The 16,611-nt window shown below is 38.9% G+C and overlaps 2 protein-coding genes across 2 annotated transcripts in view; one reads left to right on the top strand and one right to left on the bottom strand.

The window, feature by feature from the left end:
• LOC138038345 (bone morphogenetic protein 2-like) overlaps nucleotides 1-175 on the bottom strand; it is a 7,839-nt gene extending 7,664 nt beyond the window's left edge. Inside the window, exon 1 of the mRNA XM_068884158.1 lies at nucleotides 1-175. This exon is cut by the window's left edge and continues 436 nt beyond it. The gene's annotated coding sequence lies outside the window, so the exon portion shown is untranslated.
• Nucleotides 176-2,211: 2,036 nt separating this feature from the next.
• On the top strand, nucleotides 2,212-16,561 carry LOC138038346 (transcription initiation factor IIA subunit 1-like). Its single transcript, XM_068884159.1, has 9 exons — nucleotides 2,212-2,337; nucleotides 2,416-2,517; nucleotides 3,956-4,088; nucleotides 4,653-4,765; nucleotides 6,276-6,351; nucleotides 8,446-8,594; nucleotides 9,765-9,905; nucleotides 12,153-12,248; nucleotides 14,249-16,561. The coding sequence occupies exons 1-9, from the start codon at nucleotides 2,317-2,319 to the stop codon at nucleotides 14,354-14,356; spliced, it is 939 nt and encodes a 312-aa protein (XP_068740260.1). The 5' UTR covers nucleotides 2,212-2,316; the 3' UTR covers nucleotides 14,357-16,561.
• Nucleotides 16,562-16,611: the final 50 nt, after the last annotated feature.

Genomic DNA, 16,611 nt, shown 5'->3' with positions numbered 1-16,611 from the left:
ATTTTGTTCAACTTGGGGGATCCGAAACGTTTTATCATCCATTTGTTACCATTTCTTCTATTGTCCATGAAGACTGAAACAGACCATGAAGGACTTCATTAACTATTTTCACCTAAATCTTTTAAGAATTGACAAATAAACTATTATAAAATGCGCATCTCAAAATAAAAGTGTAAAAATCTGCGTTACGCCCGCTGAGGCCCTACAAAAAGAAGAAAAAGAAACAATGGATCTAAAGAATTTTTAAAATGTAATCCTGGTTTAAAGCATCTACGGGCGATCTTTAAACTCGGCGGAGTTCAGCTCCAGATTGCCATCTCCAGAATGCCCTTCATTGTCATACTATCTTTAACTGAGATAGTAGAGATAGTATCTTTTGGTTAGATTTCGTTGTCCACCTAGTTATCTCCGCCCTCTTTTAAGGTAATCATACTGTTGCATTTTGGAGGAAATGAAATTGAAAAATCACGTCAAGACAATGAAAAAAAACAAAACAAAACAAAACAGGAACCTGGTCATCTTGGGTCAAACAAATATCTCTTTAAGGACGGCCAGTTTTATCTAATATTCACTAATAACTTTTTTCTTATACATACAAGATACTGTTTGTTGGTAGGGACTGTAGGGGCAACTGCTCGCTTCAATGAGAAGCTTGTGAAGTCCAGGAAACATTGACGAAAACCTTCCATCGTTGCTCTGGTTTGTGTTTGATTCGCTTTACAGGGAACCTGCCCCGTCGAACGCATATTGGATTGTTTTTTACGGCAACAGTGGTTTCCTTGGAATATCTTTGAGCCTGAATCTTTGCTTTTTTGTAGGCAGTAAATAGGAGCAAAGATGAATGAACAAACTCCCGAAATTAGGGCAAACTGAAAATGGGTGGTAAAGTTTAAAGCAGAGGGGGAGGATTTGCGGGGCAAAATGAAGGAAAAAATTCGCAATCGGCAAATGTGCTGAACAGATTTGCTTCTTAAAATAGCAAATGGTTTCAACCCAGTTTGGTCATATCAAAACTTTACGAAGTAACTGAAAATTGTTCGGGTGAGAGAATTCCTGAAGAGGATTGTTTTCAGTAGTGACATTTTAAGCGATGAAGCGACGACCCGTAACTTTCGCTAGCGATGGGCTTTTCGAAAAAGCCACCTTCATGTTCGAAGCGAACTGAAAGTGGGTGATATGCCAACAACAATGCAACCAATAGGGGAATTCTTATACTTCTTGTTGTCTTAGCTGTTTTGGGAAAGAAACCAAACTTTTTTTTCTGTCATGTCACGGCCTGAAGACCCGAAACATTTCAAAAAGCAAAAGTTGGCGGAAGAGTATGGAGGTATATCTATACGAAAAAATTCAATAATCAGTAATTGAAAGAAAATCGTCCAAACATGAATGCATCAATCCAAAGCTGAATGGCAACAAGCCGATTATGCAAATGGTCATCACGGAAAGAGACATATCGCAGAGAGGCATAACGCAAAAAAAAGGCTCAACGTAAACAGGAAGAGAAAGTTCGATAGCATTATATGGCCTTTCCCTTGAACAATCGATTGAGGTTTTTTTAGAGCTGAAATTATTTACGGAGTACAGAGCTAGTCTCCATTCTTCAAAGGGCTTTTGCATTATGCTCCTGCGTTTTGGCTATTCTGCGTTATTTTGCTTTTGCGTCATGAATATTTGCGTTATGCTTTTCTGCGTTATGCCTTTCTGCGTTATGCGTTTCTGCTTTATGCCTTTTTGCGTTATGCCTCTGCGTTATGGCTATTTGCGTTATGCCTCTTTGAGGTATACCTTTTTGCGCTATGACTATTTACGTAATGCCTTTTGCGTTATGACTCTTTGCGTTATGCTTGTTTCCGTGATGGCTATTTGCAGAATCGGCTTGTTGCCATTCAGATATGGATTGAGGCATTCAGGATTTCGAGAATTCTATTTCAGTACTGTATGTTGTCATCATGAGATATACCTCCATAGTAGAGCAGTTTTAACAAATATCAACCAAAAATGTAATAGATGGCTCTGAGAAAAACGATAGTATTCTCTCATAACCTTATAATTGGAATTAAACATAATGCTCAATTAATATTATAAAGCGTTCCACAGTTTGTGATATTAAACCTTTCCTGGCTCCCAGTAAAGGTTACCCATGACACCTTGCAATCTTAAGTCCACTGCTATAGGGTTAGCATCCGAAACAATATAAGAACCCCCCTATTGGTTGCTTTGTTGGTGGTATATAAATCCCTCGCTTCGAACAAGAAGGTGGCTTTTCGAAAAGCCCATCGCTAGCGAAAGTCACAGAGTGTTGCTTCAGCGCTTGACATGGCAACATCTAGTGTGGTGGTAAGGTTAACTACCGGCGATTTGTCTTCACTGATCAACAATTTTGGATAATCAAGTCAATATGCCGTTCTCTTTCAGTCAAAGTTGTATCGCGGAGTCATGGAAGATGTCATAAAGAACGTGAGAGAGAGCTTCCTAAACGAAGGCGTTGATGAACAAGTGCTTCAAGAACTAAAGCAGGTACTGTGAGGTTTTAGTAATATACATTGGTTAGAAAAAGGCAAGAATGTTGGCATTTTTTCAGCACTTAAGCAAAAATTTAAATGGCGCAGCTGGAAAAGACGAGAGGTTTTTTAAGACTTTACTAAGATGTGGCCACGCGAAAATGCGAACTTGAGCGTATTCGTACAACTCACTTTAATCTTAAAAGAGAACAACCTTTGTAACAAAGTGGACCCTCTGCTGCTTACGGATAACTAACTCTATAATCTTACGTCGACGGTAGTCCATTTTTCATTCTCTTTCCTCTGGAATTAGCAGATTGATCGTGCATTCCTTTGTTGATTTAAATTGAGTTTCACCCTTGCAACTGGGGAAAATTTTAGCTTTAGACACGGAAAATGTATAAAATAAACAGTGTATGAAAACTAAATTGATAGAGTCACTTATCTGACATCTTTAGGGCGTATATACCCTTCTAAATTCTTTCCGATTCATAGTTGCATTCACGCGTTCGTATGTATTCCTGGGTAAAGTTTTTGTCTTCAGTTTGTGGGAAATCGCTTGAGAAGGCCTGGGGCCCGTTTCTCGAAAGTCCCGAAACTTTACGGGCCATTTTCGGGTTTCACAATTCCCTCTGTATCTCAAGAAGAATGCGTATGTAGGATTTAAGTCGTCAAACTTCACAGTCAGTTTGCTTTTTGTTACCATGAAAACATGTTTAAAAATTGGCTTTCCAGAACAAGCGGTTGGCAGGTTCACAAATGGCTTTTTCGTAACCTGCTACATTACTGCTTTGTTTTGGGCTTGGGTATTATACTTTACGACAGCTGCTACACTACTGCGAGTTGAAAAGTTTTTGGGACTTTCGAGAAACGGGCCACAGGGGTGGAAAAATGGGTAAAGGACTTCTGTTTACTAGTATCAGAGATCATGGCCCTTCACCAGTAGTGTGTTGGGTGACAGTAAAAAAAGTTTGAAATTGCATAATACTGCCAACAAAATCATATAATATTGTAAAAATAATAATTATGAGCCCAGTGTACTCATAAAGGCGTACTCTGTTGGTAGCTTGGGTAGATGGCAAACTTTTGCCAGGTACATGAAAACAGGTCCTTAACCCTTTCACTCCTGTGGGGTTCCCCATTGACGAGTAAAATCGTCTGGCGTTAGACAGAGTAAAATCTATAAGTGTCACTCTTGGGAGTGAAAGAGTTAATGGGGACATAGTTTTTGAGTGAATCTTGCTGTTGTTAACCCTTTCACTCCTGTGGGGTTCCCCATTGACGAGTAAAATCGTCTGGCGTTAGACAGAGTAAAATCTATAAGTGTCACTCTTGGGAGTGAAAGGGTTAAAAAAGCAGATTGCTGTTGTTGCCCGCTTTACAGATACCTTGAACTAAGTTTTAAATTGTTTCAATTAACTTTGTTTTCAAAATGCATGTGTACAAATTTGTAGATCTGGGAAAGTAAACTTTTGCAAACACGAGCTATAGATGGAATGCCAGCAGAAGGACCACAAACTTCTCGTCAGACGTACATCTACCCACACATTACACCTCAGGCACAAATTATAAGAGAAACATCTAAAGGTTGGTGTCATTTTTTTTCAAAGATTTTAAGTTATATTTTTTGAGTGTTAGTGTAACAAAATGCTCACTGTGACATAAGCTGTGATGTACTCGGGCTATGGGGAAGAACTGCAAAGTATAACATTCAATTCAACAAAGAGTACAGGAAGGAGAAACTTGTCATGGTAACTTGTACTGTGATTTGGAATGTCTGGCAGACTCTTTCAACATGTTAAGCATGAAGTGACTGAGAAAATTCCCCCCCCCCCCTCCTTCTTCCAGCTCCTTGACAGGATGCTACTAAATGGCAGGGATGATGCCAGTACCCATACACGTGGCCTGGGTTGTTCGAAGAATGATTAGGGCTAACCAGCGTTAAATACCATGGGTTTGATACCACTTAACCAACAGTTAGTGCCAACCAGGCTTTGGGAAACCAGCCCCTGACTGAAGAGACAAAGTATGGTGCTAGTTAGTTTCTTGTCTAAGGAAGTAACATGGCGACTGAAGGTGAGGCCTCAAACGAGCCACCCTGGGGCAAGAAGTCTTTGCTTTATTTCAACCAGTCTTGTTTTATTTTACAAGTGAAGCTTGTTCCAGCTGTAAGAGTTCCAGAAGCTGTAACACCACAACAAGCAGCTAGTGGACAGACTGCAATAATGTACCCCTCAGCTCATGCTCATGCACTGGGACAAATGGTGAGGGTTTCATCATAAAAATTAATAAGTTTATACATGACAGTTGTACCAGCAGGTACAGTACAAAACACAGGTTTCAAGTCACAGGTCTCTGTTTTACCAATACAGAAAGGAACCTAAAGGCCCATTTCAACATTTGACCAACATTCGTTCAACAAAAGTTGAATAGATGTTGAGCGATGTTGGATGCAAAAACAAAGTTTTTCAAATGGTCTGGATAGCACAAATGTAACTAATATTTTTAAAAATACAACCACACTTTTGAGTTTAAGGAACAATTGCTTCGATGTTTCAAATATCTTCTTCAGCCATACTGAGTGTAACATCAAACATTTTACAAAATAATTGGTAAATATTATATAACTATCAATACAATGATTCTCTGTAGATTAAATGTTCGTTACAAGTAGGTAAAATTCAAACGAACCAACAGGCATGAGCATGCGTCTGCTCTACAATAATTGTTGAACAGAGTGTTCAAACGACGGCTTCAACACCATTCAACAGAACAAAGGAAAAGATGAATCGATGTTGAATGAAAGTTCAAACCGATTTAAACTTGATTCATCGTGCTTTTCACAAGCTTTCAACATTTTTTAACGCTTTAAACAATATTATTTTGGATGACCTAATCAAATGCCCCGAACATTTGCTTCAACAAAGTGTTAAATGCATGGTGACAGAAGCAAATGTTGACACTGTTTAAATGGGCCTTAAGTATTCGTTAAAGCTAACCTTAGGCCTAATTAGACCTAAACAAGAGTATTTAGAACTAAAGTTAGCTTTAATAATTGATGTTTAGCTTTGTTTCTGTATTGGTACAACGGAGACCCAAGACCTGTGTTTTGTACCTGTGCCAGTTGTACTTTAATAGGTTCCATGAGGACATTGTTTTCCCACCATAGATTTTTATAAACAAACAACTTTCTTGACTCTTGAAAGAGAATTGTAACTTTTTTTTCTCTTGCAAAGCATTTTTTGACGGAATGTGCTTCCAGCTCTGCTAACAGTGAATTCCTGACATTCTTCTTAATGTATTAATCCCTATATAATCCAGACCAGAAGGGGACTTGGAACAAAGAAATAATGTCAAGATAGTTTGAGATCAAAATGAAGTCTTTCACCCTCCCTCCACCCCCTCCAGCCTCCAGACACCCCCTTCCCCATTCCCCTTGTTGTCTCTTTGGTGTTCGGAAGTGAGAATTATGAGGCTAGTTTTCTCTTTATCTCATTGATATTCATCTTTGAAGGTGGAAGGACCTATGTAGACATTCAATGTCGCAATGTTAAATGTAACTGTACAGGGGGACAGTACATGCATGTGTACATGTAGCTTGCTTTTTCAGAACAGTTTTAGGGCATTTATGAAAACCGGTTGCTAAAGAGACACATGAAATTTAGCGTGGGTATGCAATAAGGATACTGGTAAAAATAAAGTTGAATCAGTTATTGGCAGTTTGCTCAGAATCACTGCAGCCTGTAATTCTATGTCATTTTTGTGGATTTACAGACAGCGGCAGCCTCAGCAGCAACAATGGCGATTCCTGGAAGCATAACACAAATTCAGCAGGGAACACCAGCTCATGGTAAATACATGTAGATGCTTTGGAATTCATTTATTAAAAATAATTAGCGGTATTATTATTTCCTAAAATTAGTGCATTGAACAGTATACAAATTTCTCATAAAGTGATGCAATGTTCAGACTGTAGAAATAATTTGGCTTATTTTGTCAAATGGAAACCCAAATTTGAATTGTAAATGAATAAAAATAAAGACCTGCAACAGTTATTGTAGAGGTTACAGTGTTTATGTACAGCTCAAGCTTAACTCAAGCTTCTTAAAATTTGTTTCTGTGAATCACAAAGTTGTCAAAAATTCATACATGTAGAACAAAATTAATACATGTATGTTAATTCATTAACTCCTCAGCAGGCGTTTATCCAGGGAGCGGTCCAGCCGTCCAGTGGATGGCCACTTTTCAGGGGAAAATGGATACAAATTTTAAATACATCATAGATCTTGTGATGTTTGAACAATAGACCTTATTCATAAATGGCGGTCACATTTATAATTCTTTTGTCCACGTGCAAATTAGCCTACCAAGCCTCATTTTAGAGCAAGAATTCTTTTCAATTCACTGTAGGGTATCGAGGCTTGGTAGGCTAATTTGCACTTCGACAAAAGAATTATAAATTGACTGCCATTTATGAATAAGGTCTATAATCACTTGCTTCTAGTGATTTAGGAAATGCTTTACACACCATCTCACCATCACCTTAGTTCTACTTTACAGTCTGTAGTTTCCTTTGCTAACATGTTACTTCATGGGTGAACATTGAGCATTATTTTTCCGTTTTAAGTCTGTGACAAGCATAGCGTCATATAACGGTAAATGTCCCTGCTTTGGAGCAATCCCACAATCACACTCTGCACATACAGTATTTACTTGTTCCCAGCCTTCAACTTCCTCTAAGATGGCTGCCAAGACATATGTCGGACAAACATTTGAAGAAAAGACAAGCACTTAAGTGTTAGCACAACTGACATGTTTAGTGAGCAGAAGCAAGTACAGTTTCAATCCATTTTTGTTTTTTGCAAGAAAATGATGCATTTCACTTTTAAGTTCAATCAATGAGTTTATCAGCTGAAAATGGCGGAAAATGCACCAAAGACGCTTGAAATTTTCAAAATTTTCCGGGCAGAGCAGACCTCGTAGCATTATGGGGACAAAGGCCCCAGGTCACTAATGGGATCCTGGCTAATAGCTTGCTCCTCATGCTTAGTTTGCTAGGATGCTCCTACCCCAGTTGATGAGTAAAGTCATCTGTCAAGTCTCACTCCCATTGGTCAAATGGGTTAATGTACGGTTTTTGACTTTGTTAACACATTCACTCCTCCAGTGCCCTAGGACACCGCCAGTTGATGAATAAAATTGTCTGGTGTTTGACAGAGTAAAATCTGTTAAGTATCACTCAGGGCAGGGTGAACTCTACATACATGCATTGTGTTTTTTTTATTTAACACATTGTGACAATGTCCAAATATGGTCATAGCACGCTCAATATTTGTCGTGCATGCTCAACGTACATCCTGCGATATACGTAATTTCGTGTGTTGCAGAGAAATAGTTCTTCCAGCTTTTTTTCCAATATCAGGGTTCTCCTTATCAGGCGGTAACCGGTAAAATTTACCGCTTGTAAGAGCACTTATTACTGCCTGCAAATGCTCAGAAGTCGCTTATCCTTTGCAGAATGTCCAACATTAACCGAATGCTGTACCAGTTTGAAAAGGTGCCATACCTATTGTGCTGAAAACTAGGGAGAATCCTGCAATATACATAGAAAAGTGTGCTTTGTCATCAATGTTGTTGAATAATAAAACAATAATTATTATCCTGCTCAATCTTGCATAATGTCGCCTACTTTTAGCCAGCGTGGCCTACGGCCTCGTCGGCTAAGTATCGGGCGATATTCTGTGCGATTTCGCAGGATAATTATTGTTCAATATAAATTTGTAAATGACTTGTAAACTGCATTTTTAGAACCCTTTTGTTTTCTTAGGATTATGTTTCTTTTCAATTCCTTTAGCAGAACAGCTTTATTCACCTACTGTGTACATTGTAATAAGAATACCGGTACTTAAACACTGATCACTCAAAATTTTGTCCGTTTATACAGCTTATCCTACGGTGCGGACAATACAGACAACACAGCAAGTAGGAAATCTTCAGCAACAAATTCTCACTACAGGACAGCTTCCCGGTACATCCCCACATCAGGTTATTAGAACAATGCAACGTCAACCAACTGCTGCAGGAAACACACAGGTAATCTAAAAAGTTAAGAAAATTATTGGTTTTACTGTAGGTGAAAACTTTCAATTCCAGTTCCTATGAGCATACATTATTCACCACACAGATTTTAGCATTGGGTATTAAAAACACGATTTTTATTGTCCAAGGTTATTCAAAGTCGTGTCACTGGATTTCTCTTTTGCTTGAATACACTGTAGTTATGCATACAATAATTATATTTTTTTGTGCATCCCTCATTCACTCCTATATCTTCCAGTTTCAAGCATAAAGCTAAACTTCCCTTTAGGTCAAAGATCATTTCATTATAATTTCCTTTTTTTTTCCTTTTTTTTTTTTTCACCTATCTCTATCTCCCATGGTCTATTATTTATGTTAATTTATTTATTTTCTTTCCCAGCAGAAGCCCTTGGAGGCTAGCTACATGTAGATAACGTCACAGTTTTGTTAGCCTCCATACATTAATTTTTACGTTTGTCACCCTATAATAAATTATTATATATTCTTATATTTAGTTTGTAATACATTTTTTCTGAATTGTAATTAAGGAGTAGTAACTTCTTACTAACCGAACGCGAGGGCCGTACTGGGGAATATTGGCCCGAGGTCATGGCAGCAGGGACAAAAACGACCGATGGCCAATATTCCCCAGTACGGCTCGAGCTAGGTCGGGTTAGTAAGAAGTTTATTATATGGCTTTTTAATTACCTTTTGCTTTGTTTTTGCAAGCCCACAATCGGCCCGTGGGCATTACGGGAGAATAATGCCCTAAAATTCGGTCACAATTAGCCAATCAGAGCGCGCGTTATATCGGCTACAAACACAAGCCATATAATAATGTAGAATAAAAGCAAGGGTGCTGCCTAACGGTCGCCTGGGTGCCTTATTTGCGAGCGTGGGCAACCAAATTTCTGAACGAGTAGCCCAAACAGGCGCTTAACTTATCACAAGGTGATTCATCCTCCCATTTCATTAATTCTGGGCTCTTGAAAAGGATGACTCTGGCTGCTAACTGTTAATGTTGGAATAGAACAATTTTCCGGAAAAAAATTCTTAAGCAGCAGCCTTGAAAAGTGTTGTAAACTTACTTATCCATACTGTTCTATTGCAATTTGTACTGCCAGTGTGCTTGACTTCCATTCACCCTTATTTACCTTAATGTTTTTTGTGAAATTTCAATTTCAGCCCTCGGGGGTTCATGTCATTCAAGTAGATGGGGCTAATGACAGTGACAGCGATGAGGATGATGATGATGATGACGAAGATGAAGATGACGATGATAGAAAAGACAAATTGAAGGAAGAATTAGAAGAGGAACCATATGAAGTACGGTGTTAGTATATGAAACTTACTAAAGACCAGGAAGTTAAATAACTACTTGAGTAAGTTGGCGGGGTAGGTTTTGAGAACGAACGAATTAGTGGATGAAGAAAAAGAAGAAAAGCAGCACAGGCTGCAGCCATCACTGCTGCGGCCTTCCTTGCAGTGTCAAGGGGCTAGATTATGAGGGGCGCAGCTCAACAAGATCTGGACAGAAATGACTGAAAGTCAAAAATTATTTTGATGATGGAAGATAACTGGAATTACGTAGTAAGCTCTTGTATCGGCACCATAAACCTCGGAAGAGAGTAGAAAAAAGAGTGTCCCTGATAATTAATTTTACAACTATTGTACCGTAAAAACTCGTGTATAAGCCGCGCTCATAGATAAGCTGTCCCTCTAAATTTCAAGAATGATTTTGAGAAAAAAAATAAAAACTTGAAAAAAGCACTCTTAGGCTTCTTTATTTGATTTTTTTTAATTGTTGGGAATGACAACACTTGTCTTCATTGTTAAAGCCCAAAGTTCAAATAAAAACGATGAAATTTTACGCAGTCATTTACAGAAGGAAGGCTGGACCGAGTCACGTTGTTCACCGCCATCAGAAAACAAAATGGACCTCAGCTGGTTGGTCATGGCTGGTTGTCATGTTTATAAAGACGTATGGAAGCCATCGATTGGAGAAAAACGTCGCTACAGTACTTGAACTTTGAACTTTATTGTCACAATATAACATTACAATTCTTAACTTTTTTTACAGTTGGCCCGCAAATAGTAAATCTAATCTAGGCGGGTCAACTGTGTACAATACCTCTACTACAATTTTCACTTTTGATAATTTTTCCATTAAATTTTTGCTCATTTTTTCTAAATCCAAGCAATAGAACGCAGTGTGTGGGCATGTTCATAGCCAGCGTTTCGTGTGATCGCTCTTTTTTAAAACAAATGTAATTTGGTCTGTGTCTAGGTAGTCATTGCATTGTTCTAGGACCGATAGAAGTAAATTATGGAGCTCATTTTTGAGTAAAACCAGAGTTAAACAACCCTATGGACAAACACGCCATGCAAGTAATCAAGGGCAACAAAACAATAGGCCATTTGCCTCTTAATTTCTCCCGAATAGCGTGGTATTTTCTCGCATGCGGTGGAGAGATCAGTGTTGAAGTCCGGGTGAAGTGATGTTCTGTCGAAGAATATGCTTAATCTTTATTTATGCTTAATCTTTTTTATTTATTTGTTTGTGACCCCATACCAGTGAGGTTACGCCCTCTGAAAGCAATGGCCTCGTATATAAGCCGCACCCACGAATTAGAGCCCAATATTTCCGCAAAAAGATGCGGCCTATACACGAGTTTTTATGGTATTTGCCTCTGTATATGTCAATACCTCATTTCGTATGCAAATAAAGGAATTTCCTCAATTTTCTTAATTTCTGAGTTAAATGTTTACTCAGAATACTAATCTAGTATTTCCTAGACTTAAATCCCCAAACTGCGGATATGCGAAAAAAATACGGCAAGTCTGAACACGAGGTTCAATACCAAGCGTTTTAGTTGGTTCAGCACTTGTTGTATTTGTTTGCATTTTGTCTTTGGGTTTCGAAAATGCCTTAGAACATCAAACATTCAAACTATCCTTTGTAGTTGTTCAGGGATAGAAAGGGCTTTAGAGGACAAGCACATAGTAACTGAAGCTGGAGAATCTTTGAAATTGACTCGAAAAACAATGTGCGGAAGGCATTTTTGGCTTTAAAACTTTGTAACCAAGCAACATGCTTGGTCAAGTACTGGTAACTATGAATGGCAACCCCAGCGGAAGTCAATTTTAAGGCAATTTATTATAAAGTTGTTTATAGATGCTTTGCACGGCAGCCATGTTGCATGGCAGGAACAATAGATTCTTTTTCCTATGGGAACAAATGTTCTTTCTAATGCGAAACATTTTCATTGTTCCTGCCGTGCAAAACCTCTATTTATCGTTCCACTGCGTTCATTATACCCAAGACGATAATTATGCTAATCATTATATGTAGCTGTAAGGTGGCATTGAATGTTTGACCCATGTACAAGTCGAGGGCGATTTTTGGAGCTTATTTGGAGGTCAAAAAATCTATCTACTTGTACACGGGTAAATTCGGCACAGGTGATTGGGATTTTCTCTTGAATCCAAGGGTCGCTGTCTGTTCTTTTAACCTGTTGTATCAGTCATGCAACAACTATTTGTAATGATTAGTGTCAATTTAATTACCTTTAGGATGAAGACCCTCTTAATTCAGATGATGACGTTTCTGATGATGACCCAGGAGACCTTTTTGATACCGAAAATGTTGTCGTGTGTCAATTTGATAAGGTACAGGTACTATATGTAACTTACTCACAGCGGGATGCAATCTGAGTTGCAGTTCATTCCACTTAGAAACTGGGAAGCAGATTGCACGACTGTTTAGTAACATACGTGTAACTCCTGTTCCAATTTTAAGGAGTCGTCATCATCATCCATGTACACAATTGTTCCCCTTTTCGTCGAAAAACCCGCATGTAATTGTTTACTGTGATTTTACTGTAAAATAATAATGATCTCTGGTCGCGTTTTTTTATTTTGTTTTTTCGAAGATCCCGTTCGATCATCGTATTTTATCGGTCTTCAAAAATTTTTTTTATCAACGGAGTTGATAATGGAAATTGACCACCGTACAGAGATTCTAAAAGCTGACGTTTCGAGCGTTAGCCCTTCGTCAGAGCGAATCGAAGAATTGTGGGTTGTGTGTAGTTTTTATAAAAGAGCAGGAGCTACGCTATTGGTGGTAACATGGCAACGTGAAAAACAGGAATATATTTAGTTAAATGAAATCAAGGATCATAGGTTCAACTGATTTCATGATGAAATGATATATGAAATGGATCATATATGAACTGCGGATATGAAATCAAGTATCATAGCTTCACTTGATTTCATATCCGCAGTTCATAGATCATCCATTTCATATATCATTTCATCGTTGCTTCATTCCTCACGGGAACATTAGAACCCACAAATGATCAGCTCCCAACGTCAGTGGCTTCATAGCTCAGTTGGTTAGAGCGTCGCACCGGTATCGCGAGGTCACGGGTTCAAACCCCGTTGAAGTCCTGAAATTTTCAGGTTTCTTTACGCAATTGCAAAAATTGCGTCCATAACTGCGAGGATCATAGCTTCACTTGAGTTCTTTTCTGCTGGATGAAATAGCGCCGATGCAGTCGTCAATGTAGCGGCCGTAGGGTTCAGGTTTGGGGCCGTTTGATTAAAAAATTGGTGTTCAACATATCCTACAAAAGGATTGGCATAGCTAGGTCCCATTCGTGTGCCTATCGCTACACCATTAATTTTGTTTGTAATAGCTGCCGGCGAATGAAAAACAGTTAAGCGTTAAAACTAGTTCGGCAGGGCGGAGTAGCGTTTTTGAGCTTGGTTCTTTGATAGTGCGTTGATCGAATAAGTGCTTGAAGACCTTCGCTATTGGAAATGACTGGGTATGGAGATGTAATGTCCGTGGTGGTAGAATCCCAGACCGAGATTGGTAGAATCTTTTCGCAACCTCCACTAATTTCATTCAAACGCGACAAAAAAGTAGGCAACTTTTTAGTAGAAGCGCACTCAAAAACTAACGAGCAACTCAGCACTTTCACTCTTGACACTAGCAAAATATCGGGACCTCAGCGATCTGTTAAGATCACCGAACGTTTCACATGTACCTCCGCAAATATCATTTATTGCATAAGGTGTACGTTAGGTAATAAATTATACATTGGCGAGGCAGGTAGACGACTAGGCGACCGATTCCGCGAACACCTTCGCGATGTTGAGAAGAATGACAAAGATGCATCTAAGCCAATCGCTCGTCATTTTAATCTCCCTAACCACTCCAAACAACGCATGGCTATCTGCGGCCTTTCCCTACATCTAGGTACGACGGAAAGCCGCAAGAATCTGGAACAAAAATTCATCTTCCAAATCGGCACCCTTGATCCCCACGGTATTAAAGAACGCTTTCCATTTAACTCGTGTATTTCTGTTTTTCACGTTGCCATGTTAACATCAATAGCGTAGCTCCTACTCTACTATAAAAACTACACACAACCCATAATTCCTCGATTCGCTCCGACGAAGGGCTAACGCTCGAAACGTCAGCTTTCAGAATCTCTGTACGGTGGTCAATTTACATTATCAACTCCGTTGATAAAACCACATTTTTGTGAAATACTTCTCCACTGACGCAGCACCACAGTTTCTTTAGAAACTACCCCCTCTATTCACTTTATAGGTCTTCGCTGAGCGAGCTGCCCATTGATTCCTTTTTCCGTTTACCTTAGATTGCTCGCAGCAGAAACAAGTGGAAATTTCACTTAAAGGATGGAATAATGAATCTAAGGGGGAAAGATTATGTGTTCCAGAAGGCAACTGGTGAAGCTGAGTGGTAGCAGAGGCCAGAGCGAAGAGTATCGTTGAGAGCGTAAGAATGTGACAAGTATAAATAACGAAGTATTTGTCAGGATAGAGAACGTTTGCTAATGGTTATGAAATCCTCGTATTTAAATGCAGTCTTGAGGGACACACTGCAAGAAAGCAAAGGGCGGGGGATGACTGCACTTAATCGAGTCTCGTCGCCTTCACGAACTTGTCGATTCCTTGTTGGCACACTTGATCCCCCGTGCTACTCTCGCGGGGATTGATTACATGTCGAATTTCAAAGCCTTTAAGTCATTTCACCAGATCCATTCACTTATACAGGTCAGAGATTAGCGTCCGCGTTTTAAACGTGTTTACAAAAAAGGCACAAACGCGAGTTCGTTTGGAAACACTGGATGGGAGCTATTTAGTATGTATGAGCTGACGCTTTTGTTTGTTAAACAATGGCTTAGACAATACCCAGTAAAGTCAGTAACGTTTGGGAAACGTGAACAAGGAAGGTATTGTATTTCTAATGCACCAATAGCAATCGCATCATCATTCGATGCCAGTTATTCTCGTTGTTGTTTTCGTCGTTCCATGTACGCCTAGACGGCGAAGTTCTAGTAACTCAAACGGCGGAAAGTTAACAAATCGAAAGTGGTTCAGCGTTGTCTGTACTCTTACCGACAACGATATTGGTCATCACAGTGGTCAAAATGTTGTGGACTCAAGAGGCGCTTTAACGCGTTTGCATAAACGCAAAAAACTAGCGTGTGTGTGGCGTGTGCGTTGGTCGGTTATCTCTGACCTGTGTATGTAAACTTAATTGCTCGGGTCTTGGGTTAATTAATGAATAACAACAGAAAGAAACGGAAATCTCTTGTTTGTCTTGAAGCATTATTAAATAGAGATCGCGGCATCGCGTTGGTGTGCAACGGCAGGCAGCAGATTTTTTTCTTGTCGTGAAAGCGTGGAAATTCTCTTATTCTAACAATGAGCTTATTAAACCAAGCATGTCCTATAAGACTGGCGGTTTCTTGAGGTCTCCTTGTCTAACAACATGCTGTACTCTGTAAAATTTTGGGTCAAGGCTAATAAATAAGTAAATGATGTCTTGATAGTAGCAGACAAGTAAAGAATTTTAAGAAAACGACGAAAACTTCGAGTTTATAAAACATGTTTCGACAGAAACTTCTGCCATCCTCAGTTAGTCAGATTACAAAGCGATGGAAGCTTAATTTTGTAATAAATAGAAAATGCTAATGTAAAAAATAGTTTTAACGGAACAACAATTACACCATGTGAACCTTAAACTATCTTTTTGATTCCCACATTTTCACGCTATACTTCATTCCGTTGTTAATATTTTTCACGTATTAGCATTTTCTATTGATAAAGTCAGCTTCCATCACTTTGTATTGACTAACTCAAAGGTTTTGTGTTTTTCTTAAAATTAATGATGTCATTAAAAGCATAGTTCTATCAGCTATGTTAAAAGGGACATAAGCGGCTCCCATTGGCGTCAGACAGGAAATGCTGTAAGTTTCACTTTCTTTGAGAGGAAAAGTTAACTTTTCAGCCTGTCGTCCGTGCCGAAAACGCAATGCTTGATCTCTGTTGATTACTCAGAAGACTTCTCTAAGTTCTTTCACATTTTATTTCAACATTTTGTAATTTCTGTCCAGATTCTTGAATGTTTCTAGAGGTGGTATTGTGTTTTCTTGCTCACAAGTCAGTTTTTTCTTATGTTGGAAGTCATCCGTTGACTCCTCGGTCGAATGTCTTTGTAACTCCTAAGGGTGATCAAGACTCTGACAAACGGAATTTCACTTCGCATCAATCAAAAGGCTTATTAACGTTCAGTTGCAACTAAAAATACAGACCGAATAATGGCGATGTAAACCCTCCATTTGCAAGTTACCGTCGACTACAATGTACCTTTTCCTCGTCTTTATTTTAGTGAAGAACACTGCAAGTTTTTCCTGTTTCTTTGTCGCACATTGGTGTTCACGGTAGCTCGAAAATGGATACAAAGTAGGACAGTTTTTAGTGATCCTGATGGCATGCATTCAACTTTCGATACCTAAACATTAATCCGTGGAACGTAACAAAATTTATTACACGGTATCCCGAAGTTAACAAAAGAGTTTGTTTTTTTCTTTTCTTGTATCAAGGGGGAAACGAACAGAACAAGAATTCTTTCATCCTGTCAAAAATAAACTGTTGAAGCAAGTGCATTATGTATTCAGCCAATTTGGTAGAATTAATACGTTCGGACCATTAT

The sequence above is a fragment of the Montipora capricornis genome, chromosome 2 (assembly GCF_036669925.1).
Source record: "Montipora capricornis isolate CH-2021 chromosome 2, ASM3666992v2, whole genome shotgun sequence".
Classification (NCBI taxonomy): Eukaryota; Metazoa; Cnidaria; class Anthozoa; order Scleractinia; family Acroporidae; genus Montipora; species Montipora capricornis.
Note: the sequence above shows the minus strand (reverse complement) of the source record. Positions and strands in the feature narration are given on the sequence as shown.

Excerpts from the sequence above, each read along its gene's own strand:
- LOC138038346 (XM_068884159.1), top strand. The coding sequence starts at position 2,317 with ATGGCAACATCTAGTGTGGTG. Across the intron at positions 2,338-2,415 it reads TGGCAACATCTAGTGTGGTG|TCAAAGTTGTATCGCGGAGT; the intron begins GTAAGGTTAACT and ends GTTCTCTTTCAG. Across the intron at positions 4,766-6,275 it reads CTCATGCACTGGGACAAATG|ACAGCGGCAGCCTCAGCAGC; the intron begins GTGAGGGTTTCA and ends GTGGATTTACAG.